This window comes from Mixophyes fleayi, chromosome 5, assembly GCF_038048845.1.
Source record: "Mixophyes fleayi isolate aMixFle1 chromosome 5, aMixFle1.hap1, whole genome shotgun sequence".
NCBI classification, from domain to species: Eukaryota; Metazoa; Chordata; class Amphibia; order Anura; family Limnodynastidae; genus Mixophyes; species Mixophyes fleayi.
In genome coordinates, this window is record NC_134406.1 from 66,618,283 (window position 1) to 66,640,654 (window position 22,372).

Below are 22,372 nucleotides of genomic sequence, written 5' to 3' on the forward strand. Positions count from 1 at the left end.
ATCTGCCTTCATTGTAGGGTTTATTTAACAAAAATCAAAAGGCACGTGAATTTATTAAGAACACAAAGACAGAATGTTATTAAGGTTATTAAATGATGTTTAATATGAGAAAGAAAATCACAATACTTTTTGAATGAAATGGTGCTAAAAACTGACATAGAGAAATACAAATGCAAACCAGTTTTCTTAAAAAGACAAAAACATCATATGAGCACTTTAAACCTATTTCTTTTCCACTGAAGGAGTGTGCTTCTATGCAATTCTGCTTTATAACTGGTTTTAATTTTTGCTCAAACACAGTTCTAGTCAGAAATTCTAATAATATGATATCTTTCTTCTGGAATTTAAAAGAGATATAATATTATATCCATTAAATAAGGTATGATTCTCCCAACATATGAATAGGAAATATTAATATTTTATAGTTTCCTTGGAAAATAGACTATTTCTCTGCCTTTCTTAGGGGACTTGTATCTATGGAAGACACATTTGGCATGATTCATTAAGGAAAATAAAGCAAAAAATAAATGAGTAACTTTTCGCCTGGGCAAAACCATGTTGCATTGGAGGGGAGATTTATAGTTGGGGTAGGGAATGTCCTAGATCAACTTTAAATTTTAGTGCACAAATAAAACTATCAAGTATTTGTGTGCTACATGAAAAAAACAGCCAATATTTAACTTATGTGCAAAAAAATGAACTAATTTGCACCCCTTGCATTGTAACATGGTTTTTTGTCCAGGAGAAAACTCACTCAATTTTTTGCCTTACATTCCTTAATGAACCAGACCCATTGTGTGTAGTTAGTTTCAATAAATACAAATATATACAGGGGTTATGAAAAGTCTTGTTTTTTAAATGTATTCTTTATTTATTGCATGTAATATGTTAAATAAACAGATACATGCCTATACAATCCTTCATATGTATAACTTAGCAATTACGTATAGAAAACATTTTTTTTTACATTTTCCATTATAAATAAAGGGGGAAGTAAGTTCAAGAGGAGGGGGGATTTGGGGAGTAGTTCACTTGGACAGAGACATATCACTAAAAGGAGGATATGGTCTAATGTAAAATAGATTGTGGGAGAACGTTTAAGTCAAGAAACAAGTGCAAGGAATTTATAAAAGACAAATAGGGATTGGCTTAGTTTTCTATTGTGAGGGGAGTGGAGGGAAACATATTGTTTTGATGTATGTATTTTTCCTATAGAAATATATAATGCCCTTGGAGTGACCCTAACTGGTCCATCTGGTCAAAGGAATTTCTGAAATCTTTCAGCATCTGGAGATGGTGCAATAAACCATAATCTGTGAGATTAGGCATCTCTACATAAATATATATCAGTATCCATTAAACTCCATTAAACTATGGTTTATTTATATGCAGGAATTTCACATTTTATATTTACTCATATCTTGGGAGAGGTCACGGCCACATTCATATATTATTTTCCTAACTCCTGATTAGGCCATAATAATGACGATTATTAATACTTTAATTACTTAACCAGATAACCTCCTGTGTTCCAAGTTTACATTAACATTATTCGTAGCTGATATTTGAGTTGGTGTTTAAACAAGTAAACAATGCACGCTACACAGATCAACCTTAGAGGCATGACAACTTTGGAATTAAGATTAAATTGAACAAATATAATGAAAAGACAATCAACTGTACGTACTGTATTCTTCCCATATGGTGACAATTTCACGAGTGCGCAGATAAATAGTCACTGCACTTAGCAGCAGAATGATTTATGGCTGAGACAAAACATTTTATTATTTAGTGTGATGGAGTGCAGACAATAATTCATTCCGGAAAGGCCAACAGAAGATATACATTCTTCTTTACAAATAATGAAATAGAAAAGACAGATTATGCAACTTATGAGGGGAACGTACCACCTAATATTCAACCTGTGTAACCATTTATTGATTTTAGATGCTGTTATCAGATACTCTTGAATAATGCTTGCAGGATATTCATGCCTATGAGGAAAAAAATCATAACTGGTTTAAACCAAACCTGAATATTTATATAAATATATTGTTCTGCTGATGTCCAAGTCATTTTGCCTTTATCAAAATGATCAGAAAATAAACAAAGTGGTAATTTGATTAAGACATAAATTACCATATCAAAAGCAAATATTGCTAATGGAGAAATGTACCATAACACATATAAAAGCTATAATATGAATTTGAACAGCAGGAGACATCCATCCCTGCCTCAGCGAGCATCAAGGGAGACACAGACAACATGATTACATGTAAGTGCATCTGGCAAGTAAGCAAAAAAAAGTAAACCAACAAAAAGAAAAGCACTGAGACCAACTGCATTACATGTACACTATTTAAAACATGACAAATGGGTCTTTATCTGAGCTGTGGTGAATGTAGTAGGAATTGATGAAATTAAATTGAATCTTAGAATAAATTAGTTGCTTACTAGAAAGAAACACATTAATAAAGAAACACATTAGCAACGGGGTGAAACATGAAAGTACCTGTATCAACAAAGAAGAGAGTTTGATGAAAGGATGGCAGAAATGGCTTTTCTGTAAATGATTGTAATAAAGTTCCCCCCTCTTAAATTCTGATCACCACTTTTGACAACAATAGGCAGGAGAGGACTGAAAGGAAGATTGGAGCGTTCAGTGCTACATTAGATGCATGTGGTTATTTTCAGAGCTCTCAACAAATAACGCTCTACCTTTTCAGACTTCTCCAAATGATCATTGTCAAAGGCAGCATTCAAAGCAGTAGCTCTACAACTAATTATAAGGTCAAGACTTATATTAAAAGACGGTCATATTGAATTGTTCCTTAATTTAAATAAAATTAAGTAGATTTGGCTAAAATCATTGTGTAATCAATTAGAGCCTTGTCAATAATCTGGAACTCCACAAACTATTGACTGTAATGAATAAACCCAGTCATCTATATAGACAAGTCAATAAAGTTGATCTGTGTTGCATATTGTTGACACAATTTTGTCTTTTCACAAACTATTTTCAGCTACCTTGATCTAATCATATGATATTATTTAACATTAATAACCCCTTAATCATTTAAATTACTCATAGAATAAGGCCATGAAGGTTTGTAGAGATGACATGAGGAAGAGGGGCATTACAGCAAGAGGAGCCTAGAGGTGAAAAACAATTTAAATTTGGTCTTGGTGGCTCCAGAGCTGTCTGATGTTTAACATGACTATATATAAATCATATAAAATAAGGAAAGCTAGTTTTATTATGTAGATATGTATCCCGTTCAGTAACTTTTAAACAATATTTGCATTTCATTTATGTATACCAGAATGAAATCTGTGTCTGATGCTTGTTTAATACCGAATAACTGTATTAGCATTTCCTAAAGTGGAAAGTAATCATAGCTTTCTGCAAGGCATGTTTACTGTTCCATTGAAACCAGCAAAGCAAAAAGGACATTCTGTTTTGCTCATTGCCTAAACTATATGCTGACAGAACCATAACAGATCCAAAGAATAAATAGACAATAATGAGCAAAGACTGATCTTGGGCCTCAATCACATGGTGCCTTACAGAAATAATTCTTACCTGCAGTTTCTTATATATTCAACTTGGACAAAACTTTGCATACTGGAAACTTATTGTTACATGAATCTAAGCTTGATGTCACTAAGACAACAATTTATAGTCTAGCTGCAATTAAACTATCTTTACAACAAGGAGCAACACAGTATAGACCCACTCAGAAGACTATAACTATTTTGTTTATAGGGCTCTTTTCCCCTATCATTGTGTTTGCATTAAAAAACACATGTGAAAATGCATATAAATTAAAATTGTTTATGCATGTGCTTGGTATACGGTTCACTTGCAGTTTATATTCGTTGGACAGGTTTGCAAGCATTTGTGAATGCATCCAGATCACATGTGGTATGAAAGTATTTCTATTCTTTTCAGTACGGTTTCGAGCAAGTGCATTACATGCAGAAACTACATTGAAATGAATGGGAGAAGTTCTGGATATTAAATAAGTAAATAAATACAAAAAGGGCAACATAAACCCCCCAAGTCCCTCAACCAGCACCAGTGCTAGACATACTGGACTGGTTAACACTAAACAAGGGGACAAGAAGCTTAGGGCTCTCCTGCTAGAGTTTAAACCCACCCCATGCTAGACAAACTGAATGGCTTACCACCATTAACAGGAAAACCAACAACATAGTGGGAACTATTTCCAATCAGGTCATCACGGGACAGAAGGCACAAAATATCATGGCCCCCCTCTCAGAGATTACCAGCCCTATGCTGAAAAGTGTTGATGCTCTTCCATTCCATAGGCTTTTAGAGTCACAGTGATCCACTGGTGTGGCAACTTTGTCACCTCTGTAGTCCTCCAGTTTGATGGTAAAGAGTCCATAAAACCTCATTCCATTATAAAAAAAAAAAGTAACAAATGTAAACAAAACACACACAAGTTTTTTTAAAAATAAAAACTCTCTTTCAAAACCCTTGTTCACCAATTTATTACCAAGAAATTTAATTTTCTTTATTTGTATTTCAAATACATTTTCTTTTTGTAATACAAAAGGGATTTGTAAAAAATGGATCTGTAAGTCACAGAAAATGCTTTTTATTTGTAATCCAGTGGGAATACTTAATATGTAACCCACAGGAAATGTTCCTTATGTGTAATCCAAGGGGGTCTTCTTGTAATCCACAGGAAATATTTTTATATTTAATCCACAGTAAATCATCTTCTTGTAATCCAAGGGAACTCTTCTTCTTCATTTAAAGTCTTCTTTAATTGTAATTTACTGGAAATAAATGACATGAACTGCTCCTGATTGACTGAGACTTCCCTTAGCTACTCAGCCAAACAAGCAGTTTCCCAAGATAGACTCAGTGTCATTTGATGGCCACTAATGTAGGAAAACCACAAATAACATTGCTGTGGAGCTCCATTCACACCAGTTTTCCTTTAATCTCAATAGTCTATTCATTTCAATTAACATTTTATATGTAGTGCACAACTATATTGAAATGAATAGGTCATGGCAATGAATGCACCATTGACATGGACATAAAATATATAGCACAATGCTGGTGTAACTGTTACCAGATAGATAATTTGGCAATTAAACATGAAGACAGCAGTAAGAGACAGCCGCACATTAGCTTAGCGCTAAACCCTACCTCCCACTTTATATTATTCTTACAAATATAAAGTATTGACAATTGTGGAAACTGTTAGTAAATGACTCTGTAGCACTCAAGAGTGCCATCACAACAATAACAAGGCTGTTTCAAGGATCTACAGAACTACAATCTCTGTAAGCACTGAGCTCAACTGTCACTGTTGTTGCCATCTCTGTTCAGCTAGTGGACTTACTAAGCTCAACTGTCATTGCTGTTGCCATCTCTGTTTGGCTGCTGGACCTACTAAGCCCAACTGTCAGTGTATAGGACCATGTGTCAAAGTTGCAGAGGTTCCTACTTCATTATATAACCAGGAGTGGCAAAGGAGCCTCCACCTCCCTTCACAACCTGAATCAATTGTCCCATCAAACTCTCTCAATACATACCCTTGATAATCCAAAGCCATCTGAAACTCTCACATTATTCCACCATGCACTTACTCAAGTTTCCTCCTCTATTTCTCCTACTCACTTTTACCACACTTCTCTTCAAATGCCTCTTCTCTCTCCAGCATCCTATTTCTCCCTCCATCATTATTATTTCCCCTTTCCTACTTCTTTCCTCACTAGTCTGCAACCATTAACTGGTTTGTTTTGTTTCCTACACCCACCACACCTAACAGCCTACATCACCAAAAAAAAACCCAAAAAACTCACACTAAAAAAATCATCTTGGTTTCCCTTTTTTCTTGTGAATTCCTGATTTTATTAACAGCTTTTGGCTTTTGACCCATCCCTGGTCCCTGTTCAATCCCCATTGCTCACATTCCTCATTCCACTCTAAAACATTCCAACCACTCAGTACTTCCATTCTTTCCAACTTTATTTGCATATCTCCACTACCCTCCCTCCCCTTTTGCTGTACACTTTGAAAAGCAAGATCTGTTTGCAACAAACTCACATCTATCCATAATCTATTAATTTTAAAATCCCTCACCCTTGTTGCCAATAAATAAACCTCGATTACCTCTTCTGACACTACATCTTCTGCAGTTTTCTCCATTGGGAGACTCTTCCTCAGCCATACTCCCGGGCCTGGAAACAGAGAAGGTAGTGGAGTAAGCATCCTATTTTCTCTCTGCTGCACCTTCCAAGTCATACTTCCGGAACCTTCTCTCTCCTTCTCTTACTTTGAAGTCCACACTATCCATCTATTCTCTCCTTTCCAACTTCATATTTCTGTCATTTATTGCCCATCAGGTCCAATTTCCCAATTCCTTGACAAAGTTGCAGCCTAGCTCATTTATTTCCTAATTTTTTACCTGTCATATTAGGTGATTTCAACATTCCCATTTCCAACCTCACTGTCTCACAAAACTTATTTCATTAGCTTCCTCCTTTGGTCTATCCCAGGGTACTTCATGTCCCACCCACTGTGATACACACTCCTTTGACCTTGTCTTCTCCTGCTTCTGCTGTACTTCTCATTTCTTAAACTTGGCTTACTGACTCTCTGATGACAACTTCCTTTCTTTCAGCCTCACCTTATCACATGTTCCCCTTTACACCTAAATCCACATGCACACAGCAACACCTAAGTATTCTCAGCCAGATCCACTTTTGATTTTCTTTAAAAAATAAAACTACTCTTTTTATAACTATTCTGCCCTGCCCTGATTTGGCTGCCTCTTTCTACAACAAAAAACACACTTATTTAAGCCCTAGTCAATGCATCTCCAGCCACCACATACAGACTCAGATAATTAAAACCTCAACCATGGCACAACAAACACACTTGCCGCTTACAAAATACTCCTGCAGTGATGTGCACCACTGGAGGAAATCTTATGCCAACTACCTCTATACCTTTATAACTTCATTCTTTCATCTACAACACTGCCCTTTCACTTGCCAAATTGTTACTTGCCATATTTTGCTAATATCTATCCAGTCTTCTATCCCCAATGCGTCCTTGCCACCCTAAAAATGCCGCTGGGCCCAACTGCATCCTACCTCACAACCCATGATTTTCCAACTACTTCAAAGAGAAAATTCAACAAGTTGTATCCTCATACAAAGTCCAGCACACCCCCCACCTTCCCTTACACTCCACAATCCACCCCCTCAGCTCATTTTCTCCAGTAACTGAGGACAATCTCTATGCACTCATGTAATCATCTCATCCTACAACCGACCAGACCCTTCTTCTTTCCAATTCTCTGTTCCCTATCCCCAAGTGCATGCCTCCCTCTAGTCCACCTCTTAAACCTTTTTTTCCCACTGGCAAACTTTCCATCCTCCTTTAAACACGCGCTCATCTCACCAATCTCTTGACCCAGCTTATCTCTCCATCTACCACCCTATTTCTCCCTACCCTTTTGCCTCCAAATTACTTGAGTGACTAGTGTGCACCACTTAACTCACGTTCTCTTCTCTCATGTCTTTACCAGCTCTCTTCATTCAGGTTTTCACCCTCAACATTCAACTACACTCACAAAAGTAATCAATAACTTACTTACAGCACAGTCAACGGGTCACTTCTCCATTCTCATGCTCCTCTCTGCTGCTTTCAACACTGTTGATCACCCACTTCTCCTGCACATCCATCACGCAGTTGGCCTTCATGACACAGTTCTTTACTGGTTCATTTCCTACCTATCAAGCAGATTTCCACCTCTCCACTTTTTTTTACAATTATTATTATTTTATTTTTTTAAATAGTACATTTAAAACCAGTCTCCATCATCATATTATGTTGACTGGCATATCAACATCATGATGATACGCTTAATCATCATGCTTTATACACACACAAGCATGTAAGAATATATGTTGAGTTGCACATCTTAACTGCACCAACAGTGAAGGGTTAAATAGAATATAAAGTGGTTCCTAAAATAACTATAATGCTGTGCATACATGGTACTTAGCTATGCTTTTGGAGTTGGGCGAATGCTGTGAGCAAACATCAGTATGAACCTCAATATGCACCTTGTTCCCATCATGTAACTTCATATAGCTTAGGTAATCAGTCTTTTGATTACATTATATCCATACACTTTAAATAATATCCACAGGAATATGTAATTAGACCTTAAATAAAACTGATTTACTAACAGCATTGTTTCTTGCCAACCCTGTATCTATGTTACCATATTTATAAGAACTAATTTTTGGGGGTTACTACTACAATTGTTACTTTTTTAGGATTTTTATCATTATTACTCATCCTGATTCCTTTTTGTAGTACGTGCATTGTTATACCGTGTTCACTTAACAAAATATATTAAAGACAATGAATTTCAAACAACTATGTAATAAATAATCATTGTAGGCCGTGAAAGTTTATACATTTAAACTTCAAGGATTGTTGATATACAGATGGAAACATATTTAGATAGAAAAACAAACAGTATATTTGCCTGTTTATCTCTTATGTCTATTCACACATATTTTGCTTTCTAGCTCACAAGCATGCTAACATATGCATTTTATGTGAATGAATCATTCTCTAGAAACTGACTACTATTTTGATATTTATACTGAAAAGAATATTGTATTATTATTATTATTATTATTATTATTATCGTTATTATCACAACTATGGTACTGTATCTAGAACTAATTCATATTACAAAGATGTTTTATGTGTGAAAATGTGAAGCCAGAGCATCAGATAATGCAATTTTCTATCATTATACAAGAAAGTTTTAATTGTGAATTAAAATGTAAAAATATAAAACAAATGCAAGAACATAGATTTGGAGAAATATGTGATAGACATTCAGTTTACATATACAGGTACATTTAATAATGTCACATACACTCGCATGCATAAAATTGCAACTTATTGTTAACACAGATTGCATTTTCCCCCCATCCTACTTTTTCTCTATAGAAGAAAAGAATGATTCTCAAACGGCAATCATCATTACAAAGAAGAAATACGGTAAGCTCGCATTTGGCTCTATGGAGAATACTAAACTTTATCATGTATAGTGAGTTTGGACAATTTCAAAGACATTTGTCTAGTTTCAAACTATAGAGAGGATTTCTGAAATATTCAAACTATGAAATATAAGTTATGTGTGTGTATGTCGTTGGTTCCCCTTTAAGCAAACTTCCTCCCACTCACTTCAGGCTGGTTGTCCCAAAGTTAGGATTTGAAGGTATAAGACCTGTGGGGTGAGCAGACCAATAATGTGTTCCCTCAGAACTAGTGCCTGTCTCTGAAGGTGCCGGTAACTGCCGTGTATACTGGTGTGAGGATCAGAAGGACTCTAAGCAAAGTGACAAATGCATTGCAGAGAATGTGGAGACTGCTAGGTTATTTAGTAGATGGATATACGGTAGCAACTTAACTTTTGAAGAATTTAAGTTACCCTAACGGGAGCTATTAGAAGGTCTAGCATTGCAGAGCAAGGACATACTGCATTTGATATTGTGGTACAATATAACAACAGAGTGCACTGTAATACATGTGGGATATACTGTATGGGTCACACAGACCAGTCTGAGCATAAGTTGCTGTTTAATAACACTGTTTTGTATAGAACTCATTTGTATTCTTTGCACAATTCCATTAAATTGGAGACCTGTTTTGTTACCATAAAATGCATCACCAGAACAATTCACTCTCCACTATCTTTGGTATGCTGGTAGTGTAGTTGACATCTCCAGACAAGACATAACAGAAAATGTTACACAAATAAGTATCTGGAATCCTGTAAGTAAAGTATGAACAGACTACTAATACAGAAGAGTGTAATTTTATCAAATGCAGTTTACTGTCACATACAATATTTTTTTTCTGTTTGTTTCCACTAGAGGTGTCCAACATATTACAGAGAATTACAGTTACTTTCAGGCCTGAAATACAATCCCTAATACATATGAGTTTGGATGGCTAAGACTATGGATGTACCTGGAGATCATTATGCATAAGATTATTTAAGATTATTTAAGATTATTTAAGATTATTATCCCTTAGATTGTACGCTCCCTTGAGCAGGGCCATCTCTCCTCCTGTTTCCTACACTTCTAACTCTGCTCTCCAGTTACCTTTCCCCCCACCCCTCTGGGGGTCTCCCCGTCATCCGCACCCTTCCTCTTGGGCTCCAGCGCTTGCTGGTCTTCCCTCCCCCTCTCTCTAGCTGTGCTTTGAGCTTACTGAGTTACTGTGCTTACTGTTTACTGTACCGTGCCGTCCCACCTTGTATTGTACTTGTTTGTCCCTGTACGGCGCTACGGACACCTAGTGGCGCCCTATAAATAAAAATTAATAATAATAATAATTATTTATGTGTCAAGCCATGCCGTGCCACGCCGTTCTAGGCACAACCAATTTCTCACCTAACTGTTGCTGAACCTGGCAGAATATAGTCCTCGCCTTCTATGACTATTTAAGCTTTCAAATCAGTCTATTTTTAGTCCAATGCACAGAACCCAATTCCTTAAAATCACTGCTAAAGAAGGTGCTTTCTAAGGCAAAAAGTCCACAATAACAAATATTTTCATTTTCATAAAGATAATTAATGACAGACTACTTCTAACACACATTTAATAGATAAGCCGAGAATATGTGACTGTCTGAGCTCTAACTTAATCTAAGCCTTGGAATATGTCAAATATGTAGAGAATAGAGGAGATGCAGTAATTTGTTTTCTCTCAAAACCAGAGTATTTCACCAATGTAATATTTAAATAAACTCATAAACAAAGTGGTCAGACTGTAAAGAATGGACTGCTAGACAGCATTCTGTTTCAGTATATGATCAAATTACCTATTGCACAGCTGCTATACTATTTGATAAAGGCTTTGCTTTTACTTACTAAAACTTTTTATTGATGTTTTCTGGTTATACAGCTTTCTTTATCAGGAATGAAACAAAGACATTTATTGGTACATCAATTCTCGAGAAGGAAGGTGTACAGTGGTCTAGAACTCTTCTACCAGATCAGGAGAGATGTCACAATCAACCCTGGCAACACTCATTCCGTTCAATCGGACCTGATTGCTTTATTTGTGAATATGATGGAATAGTGCATTGTGACAATAATCATGACACATACACCATTTATTTAGTGTAATTCCTCTTTCCTTGTTATCCAGGTCTCTGGAACAAAATGATTTCTATCCTTATCTAAGTTTCCCAAAAAAATAAACAAATGATTAAAATATATATTTGGCTATCAATTACTAAACCAGGTTGGACACAGTTTCTATTAATTAAAAAAACCAAAATGGCAACACGAAGGCTAAGATCATTATAAATGGATTTCATTTGTGCTACTTGATCAAAAAATACCATTATATAATTCTCAAAAAAAAAAGTTGTTCTGTTGTATATCTGACATTTGGCTGTGAATGCAGAAGAATCCACTATTATTTTGTAGAAATGTAATGATGCTGGAAAAACAATGGCCGCCTACTCTACATACAATGGATTTTGTGTCTCTATATGATAAATTATTATGTGTGCTATTATATCGACTACTAGGAGCGGAAAATAAAAAACTTACTTCAGAATTAAATTTCAGCTGACAAATATTGCAGGGGGCGATTTGCTTCCTTCGCTGTGGTAAGGGAGCCCCAAATGTGTGATTAATAACTGCTTTTTGAACTGGGTCCATCTGCAACAGAAAGACAGAAATAAGTCTTGTTTAACCCAGATTTATCTTCATATGATGAAGATGATAGCAGTGGTGAGCCTAATGCTTGAATGGATGTTTAGCAGGCAATATAAATGGATGCCTTTGTAACAATAAAAAATATATATATTTTTGGGATTTTTTTTTTACTTTTGTGCTGCTTTGAGTTAGTGGCACTAATCTCTGCACGAAATTAGCAGCAGAGAACGCAGATTTTCTTGCTAGATCTTTAGCTCAGGAACATACCATGTCTGACATGTATCCTGCATGTACAAAGTAGATGAATGAGTCTGTTATAAATTTAAGATAGAATTCTACAATTGTTGTGGGAGCATGAAGTAGGTGGATTCACCCTCAAGGTTATTGTGTTTGCCATAAAATAACTTTCTGTGATTGACGTGGAAGTAGACACAAAATAAAAAGTGGTATAGTAGAAAAAGACACACTGTACTAAATTAAGTTTCCTCTAAAGTCGAAAAAGCAAAACAAAAAATCATTAGCAATTTGCTTATTGAAAAGTATTATTATCTGGTATATGCATGTGTATGTGTATGTACTGTATATATGGGCAGCACAGTGGCTAAATGGTTAGCACTTCTGCCTTACAGCACTGGGGTCATGAGTTCAATTTCCGACAATGGCCTTATCTGTGAGGAGTTTGTATGTTCTCCCTGTGTTTGCGTGGGTTCTCTCTGGGTGCTCCGGTTTCCTCCCACACTCCAAAAAACATACTGGTAGTAATTGGCTGCTAACAAAATTGACCCTTGTCTGTGTGTCTTAGGGAATTTAGACTGTAAGCCCCAATGGGGCAGGGACTGATGTGAGTGAGTTCTCTGTACAGCGCTGCAGAATTAGTGGCGCTATATAAATAATAAATATAAATTTATATAGAAGTAAATGGTAATAATAATAATAATAATGCATGTGTATGTATAGATATATTCCACAGCACTGTAGAGATCAGAAAAATGTATTCAGGCACATAATCCAATTTCAATGTAATAACCCTTCCACAGGTTCAGAAACCAAATATAATTTAGTCAGAAACCAATTAACCTATCAGTTGTTTTTTGGACCATAAGAAGAAAAGAGGGCACTTGCAGGGAAGGGACAACATTAATCCCTTTCACATTTATGATGAGCTGCCCCTCACACTTGTTACAGCTGGTTTTTAAAGTATTCTACTTTGTGGTAAAATACTTTATGTGGTAATACTACTCAATTGTATTAATACATTTACTAGAATAAGAAATCATTGTATTTTTTAGTTGATTTTAACTACATTTCCCCTGTCTCGATTCTAGTACTGCACCACAGTATTTTACCTCCACAGGATTTTCCTCTCTGGACATTTCTAGGTAATGCAAAAATAAGAAAGTAAAACAGTTTATTATTTACTGTAAGAACTGTCTGCATTCAGTTTGACTTCAGAAGACAGGAAAAAAATATATTATTTAAGATAGCACAGTACATGAATAACTGAACTTTAAATGAACTATTCACAATAGTGTTAGTCTAGTAAATGTGAACATCTTATATCTGCCTTCTCTATGTGGCATCAAATAATACAGCCTGCTTAAGGGCACCCACACACTAGTTTGTAATGTAATCAAAGGTAGCAATATATGCTGGCTTACGTGATCACAGATTGAAATGCTCCTAAGATTTCACTTTAATAGATGAACATGTATGGTTTAGATCTAGTCCATGGCAAATCAAAATTATTACTGCATAGTACAATACAGTACCTTCATGCAGTGATATGTTGAGATATACTTTTTGCTTGCAATCCTAAAAACAATCTTAAAACAAAGATAACACACCTACACTATCATCATCACTTATTTATATAGCACTACTAATTCTGCAGCGCTGTACAGAGAACTCATAAACATCAGTCCCTGCCCCATTGGAGCCTACAATCTAAATCCCCTAAATTACACACAGACAGACACTAAGGGCAATTTAATAGCAGCCAATTAACCTAGTATGTTTTTGGAGTGTGGGAGGAAACCCGAGCACCTGGAGGAAACCCACGCAAACACAGGGAGAATATACAAACTCCACACAGATAGGGCCATGGTTGGGAATCAAACTCATGACCCCAGTGCTGAGAGGCAGAAGTGATAACCACTAGGCCACTGTGCAGACTGGCTATACTATTCTGGTTTTTCACCAGAATCACTGTTAGCTCCAATATCGCATTAGTGTATATGCTCCCATGATCATGTTTTATCATACCAAAGCACATGGTATCATTTGATTTGATATTATAAACTGGCTAAAAATCTCTACTAACAATGGAACAAAGTCAGGAAAATGCGGCAGCGTGGATGCACACACGACCAGCGGTGTAGTCAGACCTCCATAGAGCTTACAGAGTCACAATGTTTTCAGCTGATGGTTATGACAGATTAAGATCAGAGATCTGAAGGTAAATTATGTAAAACGTGTATAGTGTGTATACATGAATCAGCATGCTGATCAGGACTTCAGTATTGCATTGGGAGACATTTTCTGTAGTGTGTACCCAGCCTTCCACTTCAATAATCCCTAATGATACATACTGTACATGGTGTTCAATATATGTTTATTTATTTGTATTTCTTTTGATCTGAAACCTTAGCATTCACGGGTCCACTAGCTAATTAAGCCTTTTTTGTAAAAGAGTAATAATTCTTTGTCACCGATGAAAACAACATTTCCATGTCACAGGATTAATTACATCACAAGGAGTCGCATGAAAATCATGTTGCAGAGAGATGGATTGGTAATATCCTGCTTTAAACTTTATGTATTAACTCTCAAAGAACTTTGAATAACTCTCTGAAAATCAGATTCAGCTACTAAAGAATGCTCTGCCCCTTAACACTGACATCATGCTTAAGCTGGCTATAGCTAGCGCTGGCAGATCTGTTGGCAACCCATTCTACTACAGTTAACAGGAAGTTTGGAAAAACAATACTGGAGAGTTTTCCAGCGGGTTTGAAAAGTGGAGATGTTGGCTATAGCAACCAATCAGATTCTAGCTTACATTTTGTAGAACGTACTAAAGAAATGATAGCTAGAAGCGGAATGATTTTTTAAACCCGCCAGAAAACTCTCAGATTGATACATTTACCCCAAAGACTATAAAACGCTGTGGTGAGGCATGTGGGGTGAGAAAGAGTACCAAACTAAATGATCATCCAGAGGCTTTTCCAAAGAGGCAGCATACAGCCCAATTTTTTGGTACCTGACAAATAATAATGATGATGATTTTGTCAATTTACATCATGCTGTCAGTGGAAACTAGGAGAGCATGCCAAAATGGGACAGACATCAGGTAACCTGTCAGATCGGGTGGTAAGTAGTATACTGGATTAATGTTTAATTTATGTAATTAAAACCAAATTTGAATTTTCAGTTTTTTGTGGAGTTATTCTTAAATGTTTAGAACAACCAGAAAAAAAGCATAGTCTTTCAAATTGTCGTGTCTTCCAGCAACAGATTTCAATAACTTCTAACACATGTAATGCAATTCTTGCTAAATTGAAGTTTTCTTCAGGAGCCAGTAGGTATATTTTAATAGTTCATCTCTTTTAAAGAATGCTTCCTACTTGAGCTTTGCACAAATGCTTCAGCTGAACTGTTAACGTAGCTACTGTTGAGAAAAGTTCTCATGATCTCTTTAAAGGAAAAGAAAGGAACAAGTAGCCTAAAAGCACAATACGTCTGTTTCTCTAATAATTATCATAGCTACTTGATGTTTTGAAATACATGTTATTGTACATTTAATATCACGTGTAATGTCACATATGCTTTGTAACTGCATATATAATGTTGTTTTTTGTCATGTGTGAGTTTAAAAAAAATATATTATAAAAAAAAAGTAAAAGAAAGGAACAGTTATTTAAGTAAAAATTTTAGAATAGTTTAACTTGATGGACTTGTGTATTTCTCCAACCTCACTATATAATTATACATGACCTTATTACATACTAGATTTGTTTCCTTCTACAAACAGAAAATCAAAACATACAAAGTTATGATGCAGTTTTAAATTCCAATATTTTAATGCATTTCAACCTCTTTCTAGCTTTTTGAAGTATGGCAAAAAAAAGTATAATGACATACTGTAGAAGGATACTCTCCAGGGTTGCAACAAGAAAATGAATTACAATTCTTTTTTTGTAGTGGGACAAAAGGACATTAAGTAACTGAGCGTGAAAGATGTACTGTATCTGAGAGAGGAAAAGTAGGCTATTTTTAAAATTGAGGTTAATTACTTCATTAAAATATTACCCATGAGATGCTGACAACTGAGAATGAAGCAAACACAGTTAAACTCATTAAAATCTATGAGTCTTCTTTATTCCCGATAAATATTAATAACATGCAAAGTAAGATTTACAGAACTAAGTGTGTTTATCATTTTACTTTAAACATTAGCTTGTTAAAATCTGATCGTTGTTCATATCTGTGATACACTCATATTGTTAACAACTGATAAGTGTGACAATTTTGCCCTTGTAAAGTATACGTGTAGGCTTCCCAAGGTCTTGTCTTGGTAATAGTTACTACAGAGGGTACTTTCTCGTGTGTTGGCTAATTATTAATCACTGTAATGTGGTTTTAATTACAGGTACATTTTTACAAATAAATAAAATAACAAATGATGTAAAGTTCAAAGGATGATAATTAATGTTTCAGAGGTTTTAAGTTTGCATACAAATTAATGTTTTGTCATCTTAATGAATATATATACATATATATATATATATATATATATATATATATATATATCGCAATATGTATTTAAACTGTAAATATAACTAATAAAGTTATACAAATGGCTTTATTGGATGGTAAATTGGGCATTTGACGTTAACCAGGGCATTACACATTAGCCAGCAATCGCAGAGGAGCTTTCTTCACTACCTGTAGACATTTCATATTTTTGTAAATTTATTTGATATATTTATATTTTTTTATGATATGATTTTATTTTAGCCGAAACACCAACCAGTTTAAATGTTTGGAATCCCAGCTGTTATGCAATATACAATTACCTTCTATTTTCCATCCCTGATCCCAGGTACCTATATACACAAGTTCTTTTTTTTCAACAAATACATCTTTTCAGACAAAGCAAATACATAATTACCTACTACATAATTATAAGAGATGTAACAAAACATTTGTTGTACATGGCTCCTAAGAGCTTCAAATGACTAGCACTGTGGCAAAATAAATGCAAAGTGTACTCTTCTCACAGTAACTGTAGAAAAGCTACTACTGGGAAGGTGTGCTTTAGGTGTTTCTGTTTATCCCTGTTGATCAGTTCTGTTCTGATTTAGGCTCATGCTGTATAAAGTGGAAATCCATATTCAAGTACTTCTAGCCTCTGGTGGGAGTTAGGTCAGTACTGGCTGAAATTAAGGAATCAGTTTGTACAGAAAACAAAGACTGTTGTCTGCATTACATGATAAAGAGAAGAGCATTCTGGGATAGTTCTATGAAAGAAGAGATAATGTGTTGACCCTCTGCCCCTGCTGAAGTGAAGGACAGTATGTTTTGCCCTCTATAAATAGAGCTCATCCATCAACCCTATCCTAGATGCAGGAACATTCATGATTTTGAATATGGTGGCCCACAAGCTATCTTTAAGAGATGTATTGTAAGGACAAAGGCCACGTAACCCCAATTACATCATTGTTATGTCTTTATGAGGAAAGAATATTGCCCTACATTATGTCACTAAGAAGATGAACTTTGGCAGTACACAAAAGATTTTAATGTAAACATTCTTACTTGTTATTCCGCTATATTCTCTATTTGTGTTCCCCACACCTCAGATTGTAAGATCATTTGTGCAGGGACATCTTCACCTTCTGTCTCATGGTATTGTATGTAAAGCACTGCATAGGCACTTTATAAATACAAAGATAAAAATAATAATATTGCTCAGTTCTGGGTAATTGTACATTGGAGCCAGTGGCAGGACTACTGCCATTGTAGGGAATGCAGCAGTTATGAGGCCCAGTGATGAGTGAGGACCCGTAGCTGTTGCTCTTTGTGCTAATGCAGTATTTCCGTTACTGACTGCACCCACTATCATGTCAGCAAAAGCACAGTGAAGCCGAAACAGTACATGAACAGGCTTCAGGTGATGAGGAGGGGAATCCATTAATTCAAGTCTGGTGGGACATAATAATGCGATTTGAAGAATCATGCTCCACCCACTGCAACACAAATAATAATCTGCGCCATCATGCTCCTACCACTGCAGTGCGATGACATGAAACGGACCCTCACACCACGATGACCGGAGTGTGATGAATTGCATTGTCACACTGTATTATGCCCACCATGGGGTAAATGTATGAACCTCCGGATTCTTCATCTCCAGCGAGTTCAGCGTCTTCAGCGCTTAAATTTAAAGCGGCGCTGCCTTGTAAAGGGAAGTTTCCCTCATATCTCTTGGGCATGGGCATCACAGAGATTGAGAGACTGTCTCGGGAACCCAGAAAATGACCCTCTATTTGTGTAGTCTCCTGGAGAGGTGGCAAGTATGCATTAAATAAACTTCCTCAAATGGACATCCATGTTTTGCTCATTTATTTTGCTCATTTATTTTGGTTTACACAGATCTGCATTGACTTATCCAATAAATACTGAAAGTAAATTTAGACTGAAGCTTAATTTTACTACACGGCAATGTGTACATGCAATAGGAAAGCTACAATGCAAAATGGCTTCTTCAGCATTTCTATGTAAAAGCTTTAGATATTTTTCCACAGTACTTGAAAGTGTGTTTCCTTTTATATTGCAAAGATTCACATCACACATGACATATTGGGTTATGAAAAAAAGTATAATTATTTTCTGTCAAGAACTTTAAGATCAAGTTCTGTCAGTTGTTGATTAAATTCCTGTAACCTTTGAACCAAATGCATCACATGACTCCCAAAGCAACACAAGCCAATTTAGAATGGTTTACATTACAAGATGAGATGGCAAAACTGTGCAATTGTAAACGTTTTTTTTTCACTCTTAATCAAAATGTCCAGTGATCTTTAAAAGGTTACAAGAAAGTTCAAACACACACACACATATATATATATATATATATATATATATATATATATATATATATATATATACAGAGAGAGAGAGATAGATATTCATAGAGAGGATGCACTCAGAACTCAGATATATCTAATGCACTGTACACGACTCAAATTGGTAACTGTAGATAAACGGTGTTCGAAAATTGGAACAAACCAGCACCAGTATTGAAAAAACATTAAAGTTTTAATTAATCACATAAGATGTTACAGAGACATGCCCAACAAATGTTTCAGTGTCACAGGCAGGCTTTCTGCAGCAGCTCCTAAACAATTAAATGAATATATATATATATATATATATATATATATATATATATATATATATATATATTTATTTAAACCAACACGTCTCCTACTGCCTACATTGTAGCCCCTCCCTCTAGCTCCTGGTAGGAAGTATGGTTAGTGCTTGTTTGATGTCTACTGCAAACCAGGGCTGGGCCACCCTGGGCAAAGAAATTCTTCAGGCAAGCCCCAGGCCTCTGGGCCTGTTCTGGGAGAAAACTTCCAGGCCCAAACAGCTATGCTTTCAAAACCTCAAGTTATTTCTCAGCCACATAATGTGGTGAATGTTTCCAGAGCAAATGCAGTGATTGTGGACAAAGAAAAAGATGAAAGAATGAAAGAGAATGTGACACAGAAAGCAAGTGCAGGTGCTAAACAAAACAAAGTTTTGAAAAGTCAAACTAGCATCAAACAAATGGACCAGCCATCTTACACAAGGGAATGGAGCAACCTCAAGAACAATTGCAACACATACAGGAAAAACCAAAGGAAAGTACACAACAAAAACTGCAAAAAGCACAAGAGGGCAAATAATGTGCAGCAAACTCACTGACCCACCCCCACCCCCCAGAGACAGAGGAGAACGTCCCTGGAATGACAGACTGTGTAAGAATGTAATTTAGAGATCCTGACTACATTGGAGCAGCTCTGATGGCGATTACAACTCGCAAGACAGCACAGACTTGTATACCTGACGCTGAGAGACATGTGGCAGGAAGGAGCAGAGATATAGGAAATATGGATATGACTAAGGGGAGACATTCCAAAGCCCAGAAACATCTAAGGGGCTCAATGGTGTTAAACAGCCTGGAGAAATCTCAATGCACAGTCAGAGTTTTAAAGGGGCAAAGTGTGCACCTGAGCTGCATCTAGCAGATAAAATGATGAGGTAGAATAATATACAGATGGAAATATACAAGAGGTAAATGAGGGTGAGGAAGGTTTACAAATATGAGAGAGATGAAATAAAAGTCTCAGTAGCAAATATACCCACTGCAGTGAGTGATCAATCTGCTCTGGATCATACACAAAATGGTACACACAGAAATAATACAAGCAACTTGCTATGCATAGCAGCCCTTGACAAAGGTGCCACAGTAGCACCGAAACGGTCGTTGGGTATTTTATGACATACACTAGCATGAACTCTGTTCCATCAGTACCAGCACAAGATGAGTATATTGTGAAATAAGTCTGCTGCTTATCTGGCTCTTTTGACTTGCTGCTGAATTGCCCTTATTTGACTTGCTGCTATGGAATGTACAATGGTACAGCATAGTTTTGGACTGTAAAGTAATAATAAAGTTTATTTTTATATGGAGTGCTGGCTTCCAGTCTTGGAATATATCTATCTATATACATATATATATATATATATATATATATATATATATATATATATATATTAAGAAACGCGATAACCCCTGTCTTGTGGTTTTGGATTTAGTTTTGACTCTAAAAAGCCTTTCCTTGTGTTTTGGTCTTGTTACAAATTCTTAAAAGTTTTGGATTTGGATCTGCATAGCATTGTAAAATATATGAGGCAATGGCTCTCTTGTATTCTCTATGAGGCACTCCAAATGATATGCATTCCACCCTTGAACACATAACCTGAAGTGCAAAACTGGAAGTGCCAAAGCCAGAAGTGCACAAACAGGTTTTCATTATAACAACCAAACACAGCAGTTTCTAGATAAGTCACTGGGGCACCTGCCTAGCAGGTGTGTATTCCCCATGAATACCTAAGATATGTACCAATGAGGTACAATAACGCACCTCCACTAGCAAATGCACATCACAGAGGTATGCATTGGAACGCATGAACTGGAAGTGAATGAAATGACGTACTTCCTGTATAGCAAGAGTTTTGGTTTCATATTGTTTTCAGATCCTATTCTGGTGCGCATAATTGAGTCATGTTATGTATCTACTCGGAACCCCATATCTCAGATCTGTCGGATTTCTCAGAATCTGAATTGTTATATATATATATATATATATATATATATATATATATATATATGTGTGTGTGTGTGTATATAATTTGTATGTCTAGACAAATTGCTGAATACACAAGTTTATAATCCAGTGCGTGTGTCCTCTATGGTTCCATAATGTATAACTTGATACAGCACACCTGTGTTCAGTGCTTCAGTACCATGAGAGTGCAATATTATAAACATGTTATGGGTATTAAATTTAATTTCAGTGTTTTGTATTGACTGTATTGTTGCAATAAGTAACTCTTATAATTGTTTATAAAATCACCACACAATCATATCTACAAATCTAAAAATGTTACCTATATGATTTAACTCTATAATATATTAAACTCCTCTGCAATTACAAGTCAGTGTCCATCCATTTGGCCCCACCTTTTTCTATTTTTTTTCCTGTTTCACCAACTCAATTTATGACATTCTTTACAAAAGTTCTTTAGTAAATTGGTCTAATGTATAAATAACAATTAAGCTGGTCACACACTGGCTAATCTTGACACATGTCAGTGACCAAAATGGACAAAATCCTGTTGTTCAATGCCTGGGCCGAGTTTCAGGACCACTTCTGCAACACAACGAAGATGACCTGGTCACACACAGGCCAATACCATTCATCTTCTGATAACTTTTATGTGTGTCCAGCTTAATAGTGTTGCAATACTCTATTAATTGTATGCTGGATATTATTGTTTAGTGGTAACACTTGATAATCATCTTCGTAAATAATGAATTTCAAAGTAAGCAACATGTTATATAAATAGTAAAATCATCACACAATATTGCTTTTTGCAAGGTGAAAAAGTAAACTGAATATACTAATTGCTTACATTGTTTCACATTGAAAATAGAAAAGAAAACTACTAAAAACTATACCAAGTAACCCTTCTACAGTGATTAATGTTATCTGTATTATTGCCAAGTATACTTTTAGATAATCGTGTCAGAAACACAATCTTCATTGCTCTACTGCACAAAAAGATAAAAAGGAGATTAGTAAAAAAAACATTACTGTGCATCTCACCTAGGAACATTGCTGAAGAAAATAGAGATAAATTGTTTATCAGTAAGCAGTTTACCCAAAATTACTGATGCAAATACTTTGTATTTCAGCTGACCATCTGGTTCGAAATATATTCCATGGATATTTATTTAGAGACCTGCATAAAATGGCTTTAAAACTTTTGATTATTGCTTT

At 35.7% G+C, this 22,372-nt stretch overlaps 1 protein-coding gene and 1 non-coding gene across 3 annotated transcripts in view; both read right to left on the bottom strand.

The window, feature by feature from the left end:
- Nucleotides 1-22,372, bottom strand: part of ZNF385D (zinc finger protein 385D) — a 252,255-nt gene that overhangs the window by 98,880 nt on the left and 131,003 nt on the right. Inside the window, exon 3 of one of the 2 annotated variants that reach the window (XM_075212330.1) lies at nt 11,652-11,762. The exons of the other annotated variant lie outside the window; for it this stretch is intronic. Coding sequence (XP_075068431.1) covers nt 11,652-11,762 — 111 coding nt within the window. The remainder of the gene's footprint in view (nt 1-11,651; nt 11,763-22,372) is intronic. 2 annotated transcript variants of the gene reach the window in all.
- LOC142159702 (small nucleolar RNA U3) lies at nt 8,987-9,201 on the bottom strand. The gene has a single exon (XR_012692965.1). It is a non-coding gene; the product is annotated as a small nucleolar RNA U3 (small nucleolar RNA).